The sequence below is a fragment of the Palaemon carinicauda genome, chromosome 31 (genome assembly GCF_036898095.1).
Source record: "Palaemon carinicauda isolate YSFRI2023 chromosome 31, ASM3689809v2, whole genome shotgun sequence".
NCBI classification, from domain to species: domain Eukaryota; kingdom Metazoa; phylum Arthropoda; class Malacostraca; order Decapoda; family Palaemonidae; genus Palaemon; species Palaemon carinicauda.
In genome coordinates this window covers 818520-833519 of record NC_090755.1, presented here as the reverse complement: position 1 = coordinate 833519, position 15000 = coordinate 818520, and the positions used below count along the sequence as shown (strand labels likewise).

At 34.0% G+C, this 15000-nt stretch overlaps 1 protein-coding gene across 2 annotated transcripts in view; it reads left to right on the top strand.

Annotated features, from left to right (window-relative positions):
• LOC137624226 (prestin-like) overlaps nt 1–15000 on the top strand; it is a 227399-nt gene that overhangs the window by 10753 nt on the left and 201646 nt on the right. Inside the window, exon 1 of one of the 2 annotated variants that reach the window (XM_068354728.1) lies at nt 2168–2310. The exons of the other annotated variant lie outside the window; for it this stretch is intronic. Coding sequence (XP_068210829.1) covers nt 2267–2310 — 44 coding nt within the window. The 5' untranslated portion in view covers nt 2168–2266. Of the gene's footprint in view, nt 1–2167; nt 2311–15000 lie in introns of those variants that run through there. 2 annotated transcript variants of the gene reach the window in all.

Here is a 15000-nt window from a genome sequence, read left to right as displayed (position 1 = left end):
TCGTGTTACTTAAATTTAACATTCCGTAGACTGATAAAAAAAGGTATTTTAAGAACCGTTAAGCTGATTCGAACACATTTGTTCTCTCCAAGCGTGATTAAGTACATGTGTACTTACTTATCAATTACCTCGTAAAATGTTTAGTGTCGAGAAGGCATACTATTTGTTGGTCTGTCTGTCTGTCTGTCCCAGATTTTCAATTAAAATAACAAGTCTAAGTAACCTTTGGTCACGACTTAGCTTAAATGTATGGCCTTAAATGGATATGATTATGGGCAAGGCTGCGTGTGTACATGCAATACATGTTCGCTTGCTTAAAGAGATGATAAATGGAAATACTTAAAGCTCCATGATGTAGGTATTTAGCCTTTTTTAGCAAGAAAGTATTATTATCATCAGTAATGTAGCTACAAGCAAGGTAAAAAAACCTTTTTTATATTTTCATTTTTAATTCACAAAATATGTTATTTTATTTAAGATAGGCCGCGAAGGTCAAAATTGACGTGATAAAATTTTCCCCGAGAAAGTAAAGCGAGTCTAAACTACAGTGTCATTTACCTTCTTCCTTCAATATACTGTATATATATATATATATATATGTGTGTGTGTGTGTGTGTGTGTATGTATGTATGTATGTATGTCTGTTTATGTGTATTTATTTATGAATATATGTAGACCTAAACATTTTCACCACACACCCTTTTCCTTGAAGCCAGAGGTATTTAGCCACCTGTTATCTCAGCAAGCCCTTAGGAATGAGATCACGAGGATAATATTAGATAGTCTCACGCCCTTTTTCGGTTGGGTGGACTTTTGAATGACATACGTATACAGTATATATATATATATATATATATGTATATATATATATATATATATATGTGTATATATATATATATATATATAATACAGTATATATATATATATATGTGTGTGTGTGTGTGTGTGTGTTCATTTATGTTTTAGTTGAATATTTTTTTTCACCAATGTTATTGGAGTTTCAAATTCATTCTCTCCTTCTACCATGTCGTAGTTTAGTAAGAAAAAATAGCAATCAGTCTACGGTTGCCAAGGAAAAGACTTAAAAGTTTTCATATCATCCTTCCCTCCCACAATCCTCACACACAAGGATTAAAAGCATAGAGCAGTCGCATTTAACATTTAACAACTCATCCAGAAGTTTCCCTTCTATGGGAGTTTTACGAAAGTTGAAAATCTTTTAAATGAACTCCTTCTGTGTATCATAATTACTGTCAAGGCTCCTCGAACAATTGTGGATGCTGTATTGCATATTTTGGCATAGTTAGCTGGCACTTTCTTAATGTTATTACGTCACCATCATGAGTTGGCGAATAGCGGTGACGGAAGGAACATCGGGCATGGAGTGAAAAAGATGCCAATGGTACTAGGAAAATGAATATTCACTCCGTTTTATCATATTTGATATTTAGATGGCATTCCTGTTTACTTTAGATTTAGATTCAAGTTTAATATCTTGGACTTTATTGAGGGCATTATTATTACAATTAGTATAATCATGTATACTTTTACAACGGTCAACTAATTTGGTAGAAATGTGGATGTCATGTTCGATAATTTTGAACTAATTTTAATAAATTTCAACGGAATTAGTCTTTGATGAAAGTTTTGATCCAACAATATTTAGTGTTATTGTTTTCTTTTTATTAGTTCATTAAGCTGAACGAATTATTAGGTTAGACCTCTCCATATTAAATTGTTCCCTTATGCAGTGTTGCCAGATTTTTACTCTGATTTACAACACGACCAGCTGATGAACGGTTATAAACTATATAAGATTTTTGGAAGTCTTACAATAGCTTTATTTAAATAAATTAGAGTCTTAAAGATGAGGAGGCTTTTTGTATAACCATTTTCCTAGTGAAAAATCGAGTTTTTGCGATTATCCGTTCCTATGGCAGTAATCAGCTGTGCACGAGGGGATAACATAATCCCACACCCCTCCCACTTTATTAGTCTCCTTGACGACGTTAGTGTCATAGCATATAGAAATAGAGACCTATTCGTTGCTTAGATAAAACAGTAGTATTCAACAACTTTAAACAATACACACATATCGCACAAGCTGCGGGTTGAGGTTTTCTTTGTATTGAACGTCACCACTTAAGACAAATTACCGCCAAGGCGCCAACGTTGGTTTGTTTACGTTGAGTGTCAAAGTGCATCACATCGAAAAGTGTTGGCTCCTGTCAAAAGTGGAAATATTTGTTACCGTTAATTTAGAACAATGGATAAACACTACGCATGGCGGTTTCGGAAGTACCCTTACATGTAAGTAATGAATTTCTTATTGAAAGACACATGTTTTAAATGTTGCCAATTTTAAATGAACGCCGCAGGCTATGAAGTTGTGTAGGGTGTCACTCATGTTTGATTAGTCATGATCATGCCAGAGGAGTGTTGAAAGAGGGAAAGGTTCCTAAGGGAGAGTGGGAGGAGTAAAGGCGATTTTAAAAGGAAATTGCGGATCTTACTCTAAGGATAGGGTTGGGATAGACTTTTGATTAAGGATATAAGAAAGGTGACAAGATCTGATAGAAGATGAACAGCGTGAAGTTACACAAGGAAAAGGGCACGAAAATAAAATGTTTGATATAGAAAAGTTGTGAAAGTTTGAAAGTAATGAGTAAAAGCTGTATGTGACATGCATGGATTTAGGGTTAAATAAATGTAGAAGCTGTGGAAAATGTATGGCATAAATAATATGGAGTTGGAGAACGAGGTGTTTTAATATATATGAAGATTTATGGTTTGGTGTTGAAGGATGTATAAGAAAAGGATGTCATATATCACAGGTGTTCAAGGTCTTCATCCTGGTTCCTAACTGCTCACTCCGCAAAATAAGTTTGCGGGCACTCTATTGCATAATAGATAGGTGCAAAAGCTTGTAAGCTTATACATATTACTGTAATTAAGCTTATTTTACCCGTTTCACAAAACATTATTAATGAAAATCTAAATCTTTAATTTTATCCCATTATACCTTGAAATCAGTATGAGTTTTGGTAAGCTATTGTGACCAGTTTCTATGCGTTGCCCTACTTATGTATACAACCAGATCCCTGCTAGGATTTTGCAACATTCCTACGGTTATGTCTTGTTTCATCAAGTGCCCTAATTTTGGGCATGAAAATAAATGTTCTGTATTATCTTTTTCTTCTTTACTTAGGTTACACTACTGATCTATGCATTTTCCCTTGAAATTTTGGTGGCGTGATGCAAGAGGCCAGAGAAAGGACATCATGCGTAGTATTAGTTGGATAAGAATATGAGTAGTGATTGGAAGCTGGAAGGGTTGATATGTATTTCAATGTTGTTACTCCTCTTAAAATAGTTTATTTTTTCCTTGTTTTCTTTACCCACGGGGCTATTTTACCTTTTGGGTCCCCTGTGCTTATAACATCATGCTTTTCCAACTAGGGTTGTAGCTTAGCAAGTAATAATAATAATAATAATAATAATAATAATAATAATAATAATAATAATAATTATAATAACAATAATGATAACAATATTAATAATAACAATAATAATTTGAAGTTAATGTTTTGCTAATTGGAATAAGATTTCTAAAGAGTGTGAAAGTGTTTGTGAGAGTAGATAGTTAAGAGTAAATGTGACCTAGAATGGTGTAATGTGGATGAATTGAAAACCAGGAAGATGGGGAACAAAATATTAATATGTATCGTGGAAGAATTGAATTGATTGATTTGGACAAGTATTTAGGATTAAACATAATGGGTGAAGCCAGAAAGGTAGCAAAATTTGTGCAAAAGATTGGTAAGAGAATGGAGATGATTGCAGCCTAGATGGAATGAACGAATGAAGGGATTGTTGAAACAACTCTACTTTAAGGAATTGTGAATGTTGAATATGTAGAAATGTTTGGACAGATGGACGCGAAAGATGCATTGGTAAGCAACGACCCCTGTCTATAATCAATTTTTTTTAATGAGACGCATTTTCGCCGACTCACAGCGGGGCCCTTTTAGCTCGGAAAAGTTTCCTGATCGCTGATTGGTTAGAATTATCTTGTCCAACCAATCAGCGATCAGGAACTTTTCCGAGCTAAAAGGGCACCCCTGCGAGTCGGTGGCAAATCTGCCTCACTAAAAAGAATTGACTATAGTATACCTACTGTAGATCGTGGCAACGACCGCTAAGCATATGCCCAGGAAGCAGAAGAATACGTGTATAGTAAGGGTGGAGGGTTCTGTGAGTTTAGTGCAATTTGACGTGCTGCTGATGAGCGTTGTGGATGTTTTACTCAATAACATAGGAAGTTCATGTTCGATTCACTGGTTGCATGATGAATGTTGCAGTGACGTTTTTTCTTTAGAACCACCCTGTTAAGATAAGGAGCTTATATTGAAATAAAATGTATGGTGAACACATTATATATCACGCATGCAACAATAGTTTCTAGTCCACTGCAGGACAAAGGCCTCAGACATGTCTATTCACGTTTGGGGTTTGGCCAATTTTCAGCACCATGATGGCCACTGCGGATTGGTGATGATGGGAGACTAGTCTGATCGCTCACAGCAAGCCAATCTAGTATGGGCAGCCTGACTAGTAAACACTTCACTGATCATGGCGATACACAACCCCTTTCACCACGTTAAGGTATCCCCACTCATACATACATATACTGTGAATAAGTATATATGTATATATATATATATATATATATGTATATATTATATATATATGTAGATATATATATATATATATATATACATATATATATGTATATATATATATATATATATACTATGATTTATTAAGAACCTAATGTTGCAACACACAGAAACCTATAAATGTAATTAGAAATTTGCAGCAATGCTACTTTTAATCTCTCTCTCTCTCCTCTCTCTCTCTCTCTCTCTCTCTCCAAATCACGTAACTCACGTGCTTCGGACCTGAGCGTGGCTAGTTAGGGCGTGACTAACAGTCGACCCTGATATAAAAACTGCAACAAATTAATTGTGTATTGTTTCTCTTTTCCATTGTATGAAACCGCGAATTTTCTGAATGATTGTCCAGTTATTTACTGAGAGAGAGAGAGAGAGAGAGAGAGAGAGAGAGAGAGAGAGAGAGAGACAGAGAGAGAGAGAGAGAGAGAGAGAGAGAGAGAGAGAGAGAGTTTTATGTATTCCCTGGTGGCATTTATTAATTTTGCGCACTCGCCGTTTTGTCTCGAAATCATTTTTGAGAGAGAGAGAGAGAGAGAGAGAGAGAGAGAGAGAGAGAGAGAGAATTTTGTTGTTTTTCATTGGTGGCATTTACTATTTTAGCGCACTCGTAATTTTGTCACGAAATTTTTTTAGGGATTCATGGAGAGAGAGAGAGAGAGAGAGAGAGAGAGAGAGAGAGAGAATTTTGATGTTTTTCTTAGTGCGATTTTGCTAGCTTTGCGCACTCGCAATTTTGTCACGAAATTATTTTAGTGGTTCGTGGAAGAGAGAGAGAGAGAGAGAGAGAGAGAGAGAGGGAGAGAGAGAGAGAGAGAGAGAGAGAGAGAGAGAGAATTTTGGTGTTTTCATTGGTGGCATTTACTATTTTAGCGCACTCGTAATTTTGTCACGAAATTTTTTTAGGGATTCATGGAGAGAGAGAGAGAGAGAGAGAGAGAGAGAGAGAGAGAATTTTTATGTTTTTTCTTAGTGGTATTTTGCTAGCTTTGAGCACTCGCAATTTTTTCACGAAATTATTTTAGTGGTTCGTGGAAGAGAGAGAGAGAGAGAGAGAGAGAGAGAGAGAGAGAGATTTGGTGTTTTCCGTGGTGGAATTTACTAATTTTGCGCACTCGTAATTTTGTCACACCATTCTATCTAGTTTCTCTTTCTCTCGTTATTTTGATTTTTTTTTGTAATTTTGTTATTTTCAAGTTTTTATAGTTAATATATGAAAGGTTTATTTTAATGTTATTATTGTTCTAAAACTTCTCGTAGTTTTTTTCCTTATTTCCTTTCCTTACTGGGCTATTTTCCGTGGTGGAGCCCTTGGGCTTATAGCATCCTTCTTTTCCAACTAGGCTTGTAGCTTAGCAAGTAATAATAATAATAATAATAATAATAATAATAATAATAATAATAAATAGTTTTAGTGGTTCATAGAGAGAGAGAGAGAGAGAGAGAGAGAGAGAGAGAGAGAGAGAGAGAGAGAGATCTTAAAGACTTCATCGACCAAAGCGTGACTATGCTCCGATCATTGGCTTTAAGAGTGATAATACAAGCCTTAATTCCTTGAACGAAAGGAAAAAGCCATTAATTTGCACGGTCGTTTTGGCCAGCTATTATTATCCCCCCCCTCCCCCCCCCCCCCCTCGCCCCGGAAGGTCAACTGACTTTGTTCGCAATTGGTGAAAGGTCGCTGTGTAGTGCAAGGTGGTTGTTCAGTTGTCAGTTGTTTGTTCGTCTTGTTCAGAGAGACACTACTTTGGATTTTGAGTTTTTTTTTTTTCTTAAAGTGCTTGTGCCTTCGGGAGGTTTTGAGGTTGTCGGTATGAAGAGGTACATGTTTAAGAGGTTGCCTTATAGGTAGGTTGTTTGAAGTTGTTACCGAGTTGTAAAACGGTTGTTTTCTTAGTGTTTTATTATAACATATATATACATATGTGTATATATAAATATCTAGTATACGTATATACATATATATATATATATATATATATATATATATATATATATATATATATATATATATATATAATATCTACATAATGCTACACATACAGACAAATATACTTATGATTATCCTATCCACACCAAATCTTATAGCATATATACAGTGTATATATATATATATATATATATATATATATATATATATGTATATATATATATATATATATATATATATATATATATATATATATATATATATATATATTTATTGTGTATATATATACTGTATATATATATGTATGTATATTATATATATATATATATTATATAAATGTTATATATATGTTTGTATATATATTTATACAGTACATATATCATGAATTATCGGAAAACTGATAGTTGCAAAAATTCACTTTTATTTATTGTTATTTATAGGAAAATTTTGGGCCAACAATGCAAGCTAAGGTCACGTGATCTTGATTATTAACAAATTCAGTAAAATTTTAGCAATGTTTTAACTGAGGATTTTTTTTTATGATTATTTTAGACTTAGAAGTTTTTCTTATGATTAGTTTAGACTTCGTATCACGAAATGCTTTTGCAATTGACAGCGTGCTTGCGTATACAGCGCAAAGTGCTTACTTCATGCTCGTAGCCTTCAAGCACTGTGCTTGTTGCTCGTGAGTGCTACTACATTGTCTAGTGACTAGCAATTTTCACTGTCACTCAGCATAAATGGGTGAATTATTAAGTTTTTAATCATGTTAATAATGATTAAGAATCAATTTTTATTATATATATTGGATTATCTATCGCTAAAAGGGTTTTTTTTTTGGTTGACAAAAGATTATGTTGCTTTTTATCTGTCTGCTGTACGCTGGCATCTAGCGGAACCTCGTGACGTCACAAGGTGATGAATGAACTGGGAAGGTTAGACCAAAGTAATCGAAAATGACAACGAAAGCAAATTGTTTTATTGCGTCAATTGTGAACGATGTGTATAATTTTTTTTTATTAAAATGATGATGATAAAGCAATTGATAACAATAATAATAACTATATGTTATTATTAGCGTGTGTTTTGCGGTTCTGTTTCACGCGGAAAAGCCCAGCAGGGCTTACAAATTCTGTCGTATACATCCTTAAGTATTTATAGAATCGTATAGCGTAACTGTCATTAATTGTAAAAACCACAGTATCACAGCACTGAAAATAAAAGTCCTCCTCTTGAAAGCTTTCTTATTACCAGTCCTTCGTGTATCCAGTGAAATTTTGTTATAAATTCTTGGGCTACATATCTGTGAGCCCTAGAACCAACAACCATGGTGCATCGTGGCTCCAATAACTTGAAATCATCCGTAACTGGTCTCGTGTGGACACGATTTATTGGTTGCACGGCGTGTTTGAAATATTTTGGACATTCAGTTTTGAAAACTTGATGAGCCATTACACATATCTTAAAATTTATTTTAGCTTTTATAGGCAGCCAGTGTAGTTAAAAAAGGGTAGGCTTAATCCTTTTTCAAGGATGGGATACCTTTTATTAATCTCGCTTCTCTGCTTGTTATTTTTTATTACTTCCGAAGTTATACTTTGGGTAGGTTGTAGTAAAACAATTAATCACAACATTTTGAAGTAAATGAATAGGAATGGAAGATAAATTCAATGGGCTCCTTTTCCAATTGTATACGTCTTAGAGAATGTTTCTGTTTTTATGAAACATGTTTAAAAGATAAAATTTGAATATCTTTGTATCATAGATTTATATCTATATTTTTTTTGTATCAATTAGATGTAATATATACTATGATAGCCTTGTAGGAGTCAAGTTTGACTCATATGGCCGGTAAATTTCCTCCTTTGAAAAAAGCATAAGTCTATGTCAAACAAGAAGGCAAGAAAGGTTCTTTTATATAAAGATATGAATATTTTTATATCTTGGTCAAATACAGATAGCATAGCTCCACTGAAATCATAAATATGAAGTTTTCAGTAAATCTTAAACTTTGATGCGCGTGAATAAGTGAATTGTTATGTATATAAAAAACACCTGTGTTAGTATGTTAATACAGCAATTATGTCAGTTAGATATTGATACAAATGTTTCCTTCGATATTATTATATAACGTTAATAGGAACTATTGCGTTCTCGGGATGGGGTAGTGCTTACGTTTGGTTTTGTTATTTGTGTGTTTATGGTTCTCTTATAGTTAAGCTAAAGTCTCTCTCTCTCTCTCTCTCTCTCTCTCTCTCTCTCTCTCTCTCTCTCTCTCTCTACCAGTCCGAATTCTCGACTTTTGGCTTTGTCCCCCTGTCACAGTTATTACCAAATCCAAGCGATTTACAGACGTAAAAACAAATTATCGTACGTATTCAAAATACTGTAAAACATTGGTTGATTGGGACTGATTGAAAGTGCTTTAGAAATAGGATTGTGATTTGAAATAGAAAGCTTGGGAATATGATAGGGTGAGGGACTCAAATGGAAGTTTTTATGATATTCGTGGTGTGTTTGTTAGAATATGCCAGAAGGAAAGTGACTAGTTTGGTGTGAAATTGGGCCTGATACAAGCAAATACTGTGTCTCTGTGACAGTTCAACCACTTTATGAACGGAGTTAAACGATATGTCAAAGGAAAGACAGTCCGTGTAGACATAAAGTTGTCGGGTAAGAAAATCAGTTTTGAATTAATGTTGTATGAGATGATGATGTGCTGATTGGGGTCAGTGAAGAAAATTTGCAAAAGCTGGTAAAATAGTTTGGGAGTCTGACAGAGAAAGATGAGAGTAAATGTCAGTAAGATGAAGGTAAATAGTAACAAAGTAGATGGATTAATGAATGTTAGTGTGGATCGTGAAAGAAGAGAAGTGGGAGATTCGTATGAGTATCTTGAACTAAATATTACTAATAATGGCAGGATGAGAGAAAAGGCCAGTCACAGAATAGAAATAGGAAGAAAGACAGCAGGGTGAGAGAAAAAAAAGAAACAGATAAGAGACTTTACTTGTCAGTGGAAGCTATGGTAGTCTTGTATGGGATTGGTGAACCAACTCTCTCTTTTAGAAGTAAGGTATTGATAGAATAAAAAGGCTAAGGCTGTTTAGATGAACCGTTTGCGTAGCATATGTGGTGCAAGATTTGATAGGACAAAAAATGTGAAAGATAAACAGAAGTGGTGAAAAGGTCCGCAAGGTGACGAGATATTTTTCAACTCGAGTTACTGTAATTGTTATAACGGAGGAAATTTTATATATAAACTGTCAAAATTGAACCCAAATAATGTGTTTTTGATAAACCAGGATGACCAGAAAAATAAATTGTAATCTTCAGTCTTGCCAACAAGTAATTAGCAAATCTTTGGTCACCCTCGAGACCATAACCAAATGTATAATTGGCCCCCGAAAGGATTTAAGTTTAACACTCCTAACATAGATGATAAGATAGATCAGAATATTTTGGAGTGGTTTGATCATGTGGAGAGAATGGATAGCGATGAGTTAGAGCAAAGATTGTTCATTTCAGAAGTGCTGGTAGGTGGGAGGAGAGTAAGATTTGTAAAGGCTGGGTTAGAAGCTGTGAAAGACCAGTTGAAAAACATAGTTCTACTGTAGATATCTAAGATCTTTAGGGTTGTGGTGGTCTATTGGTAACGCCCTTGCCTGGTGATCGTCAAACTGTGGTTCGAGTCCCGTTCAAAGTAGTTAGTTCCTTTAGTGTCTGCACCTCCCCATACTTGTGAGCCAAGTATGGGTGTTTTGGGTAGCCTATAGGTCTACCTGCTGAGTCATCAGCAGCCATTGCCTGGCCCTCCCTAGTCCTACCTTGGATGGCGAGGGGGCTTGGCCGTAAATGGTATATATATGCATATATATATATATATATATATATATATATATATATATATATATTATATATATATAAATATATATGATGTATGTATATATATGCATATATTTATATATATACATGTATTTATATATTTATATGTATATATACATACATATATATTGTCATGCGTGCCACTGCCATTCAAGATTGCCCTTTAAACCTGTCAGTGTTTCAGTACTTTGAAGAACGGGTTAAATGGAGTTGTGAGTATCCTGTTGTGCGACACGATGTTGATGAGGCTTTAAAGTAGATATACGGAGTGACCAACATTGTGGGGGTTTTATTGCACAAAGAAATCAATGTAAAATTCCGCAGATGAATGAAGAATTTGGCAGTAAATTGTTTTCTTCTGCGGAGTCTCACCTAGTATTGGAAATTGCTTATAGTTGGATATAATATTAATATAATATATAAAAGTCTGTTTTTGTATTTATATCTAGAAGTTTGTATTTATAAATGTATGCTGTATATGCACACATATACCGTATATATAATATGTAAGTAGTAGGTTGGCCAGGGCACCAGCCACCCGTTGAGATACCACCGCTAGAGAGTTATGGGGGTCCTTTGACTGGCCAGACAATACTTCTTTGGGTCCTTCTCTCTGGTTACGGTTCACTTTCCCTTTACCTACACATACACTGAATAGACTGGCCTATTCATTACAGATTCTCCTCTGTCCTCATACACCTGACAACACTGAGATTACCAAACAATTCTTCTTCACTGAAGGGGTTAGCTACTGCACTGTAATTGTCTAGTGGCTACTTTCCTCTTGGTAGGGTAGAAGAGACTCTTTAGCTATGGTAAGCAGCTCTTCTAGGAGATGGACACTCCAAAATCAAACCATTGTTCTCTTGTCTTGGGTAGTGCCATAGCCTCTGTACCATGGTCTTCCACTGTATTGTGTTAGAGTTCTCTCGCTTGAGGGTACACTCGGGCACACTAATCTATCTTATTTCTCTTCTTCTTGGTTTGTTAAAGTTTTTATAGTTTATATAGGAAATATTTATTTTAGTGTTGTTACTATTCTAAAAATATTTCATTTTCCCTAGTTCCTTTCCTCACTGGGCTATTTTCCCTGATGGGGCCCCTGGGCTTATAGCATCTTGCTTTTCCAACTAGGGTTGTAGCTTTGCAAGTAATAAAAATAATAATAATAATAATATATAGTGTATATATGTAAATATTCCGTATATATCTATTTATGCCGTATGTATGCATATATGCCGTATGTATATATATGTATATATATATATATATATATATATATATATATATATATATATATATATATATATATATATATATATATATATTGTGAATGTAGACTTAATCTCCGTGCATGATAGATTTCATTACTGCTACCGCCCCACTTGCTAAACAGCTCAGGATTTAATCCTAGCGATATGGGGAACATTACAAAACCACTTATTGAAAACGCCAATACATCTTTTTGGATACGCGTTCGCTTGTGTATATCCTTGAGAGTACCAGACTATTTAGCAGGGATACGCAGAATAACAATATTTAAACATGACGAATTACCATTACATTAAGCTTATTTATTTATTAGTTTAGGTACTCTGAAATCTTATCCATCATTATGATTGTAGTCTTGTAATTGTATTATTATTATTATTATTATTATTATTATTATTATTATTATTGTTATTATTATTATTATTGTTATTATTATTATTATTATTATTATTATTATTATTATTATTTGGAATAGTATTAGTTGTCTCCGAATAAATATATCTATTTTAGAAATGTAGATTGATATTGAATAAGGAAAAATCATATAGGCTATAAGTAAAATGTATCTTATCGGGAAACATTATTGAAGAAAAGCATAATTATTTGAAATATTGATTTATTATAGTTTGTAAATAGCCGAGGGTGACAGAGGCCATGAATTTAGTAAGGGGATTCTCTCTCTCTCTCTCTCTCTCTCTCTCTCTCTCTCTCTCTCTCTCTCTCTCTCTCTCAATCTGACAAGCCTCCTATAGAAAATAAATGCTATTATGCTTAATTTATGACTAATTCTATACTTTTTCTTCAATAAGGAAGTGCAATTTTCCACTGAAGAAACACAGGTGTGACTTTTAAACTGAAAGAGACACATTTTAATTTAGTGACTCAGTTTGCGTAATTGACCTATTTCTTAATATTCCTCCGTGTTTTTAACCGTTCAGGTGGGGTCATAAATCCGTCAAGAGATTTTGTAACTCGCTAAAGCCAAATCCAGAATGTTTACTTTTTTAATCAAGAGATTTAAGAATACTGAGCGTTTAGTAATGAGTGGGTAGATAGATACACATGTACCTCTCGTGAATATCTATCTATCTATCCATCTATCTATCTGTCTGTCTATATATATGTATATATATTTATATATTATATGTATGTATACATATATGTCACTATTCCTAAGATATTTTAATTGTTAATTCTCTTGGAGTTTATTTATTTTCTTATTTCCTTTCCTCACTGGGCTCTTTTCCCTGTTGGAGCCCTTTTGGGCTTATAGCATTTATATGTATTTATATATACAATATATATGTATATATGTATATATATGTGTATATATGTATATATATGTGTATATATGTAAATATATGTATGTAAATATATGTATGTATATATATATGTATATATATATATATATATATATATATATATATATATATATATATATATATATATATATATATATATAGATGTGTGTGTGTGTGTCACTAACTTACATGATTTTTGTACTTTCAAGTGGTGAGACACAGGTAGTTTCAATATTCAAATTTACTCTGCCTTAAAGATAAAGGCCCAAAGGGAAATCATATTTTATTATTTGGTAATTGCATGTTCTGAGGTCAGGTTCGAATCCTGGTATATGTCATAAAAAAATGAATTTCTCCTTCATTCTTTATTCCTGAGGCATGGTGAATTTGAAATTAAAGCACAACATGTACGCGCGCGAGCACACGCACACACACACACACACACACACACACCTATTCTAGGAGAAGGACACTCCAAAATCAAACCGGTGTTCTCTGGTCTTGGGTAGTGCCATAGCCTCTGTACCATGGTCTTCCATTGTCTTTGGTTAGAGTTCTCTTTCTTGAGGGCACACTTCTATATTATTTCTCTTCCTCTTGTTTTGTTAAAGTTTTATAGTTTATATAGGAGATATTTATTTTAATGTTGATACTGTTCATAAAATATTTTATTTTTCCTTGTTTCATTTCCTCACTGGGCTATTTTCCGTGTTGGAGCCCCTGGGCTTATAGCATCTTGCTTTTCCAACTAAGGTTGTAGCTTAGTAATTAATAATATATATATGTATATATATATGTATATATATATACTGTATATATACTGTATATATATATATATATATATATATGTATATATATATATATATATATATATATATATATATATATATATATTGTGACGTTACATGCAAGTCCTGTCAAAGAAAGAAATGATGGTGTTTAGGTTTGAGGCTATGCTCCTCTGAGTTACTTAGTCACTGTGGTAAGGTAATACGATGGAGAGATGGGTCAGAGGGTAGTAATCTCTTAGACTTTGTTAGCAGGTTCATTTGCATGAAGGACTGTACCTACTTGATCATAACCTGTGCAATTTATCTAATATGTCTTGAATAAATACCAGTGCAAGTTATGGGTTTCAATTTACTGATCATGATTTCAAGCTTAGAGGAGGGCTTAGTCATCGACAGAATTTTTTCTTCAGTGGCATCGAATTTAAATTGTTCATTTACTTTCTTTTGAATAGTAGTGTTTCCATATGACTTCAGTGGGTTATTCCAACTCTCACAGTAGAGTGGTATTATTACTATTAACTTGATCCAATAATGTGAGAATATTTGGAAATGACTGGCATTGACGTAAACGGGCATGGGCTTAAAGTAAACCTCCAAACGAAGGCGATGGCTGGACGTGGCTTTAACCAACAACGGTATGTAGAAGCATTCTCCACACAAGTAAAGGAATTTTGTCAGTAGTCTCCAGAAGGAGAAAGGTTTGGCAAACGTTACTGCTAGATGCTGTTCACATGCAGGCTGACATAATATTATGTCCAAGTTTCCCGTACAGCTGGCCACGACAGATTGGTTTTACTATAGTCCCTCGGGGGTCATTTTTTTTTTTTTTTTTCGGGTTTTCGGGACAAGCTTGCCAACAAGATGGAGGGTTGTTTGAATATCAGCTCGATGGAAGTTTCAGTCTCTGATTCTGTTGTTTTTGTTGCTTTGACACATTTATTTACTTACCAGAGAATGCAGGGTTGTGGTTATCTACTGGAAACTTCCCTGTCTGTTGATCGGAAAGACTGGGATTTGAATCTCGCTCAAGCTTAATCGTTGGGTGGAGATGGCGTGGGCTCTGAACATATGTATAATATACATATGAT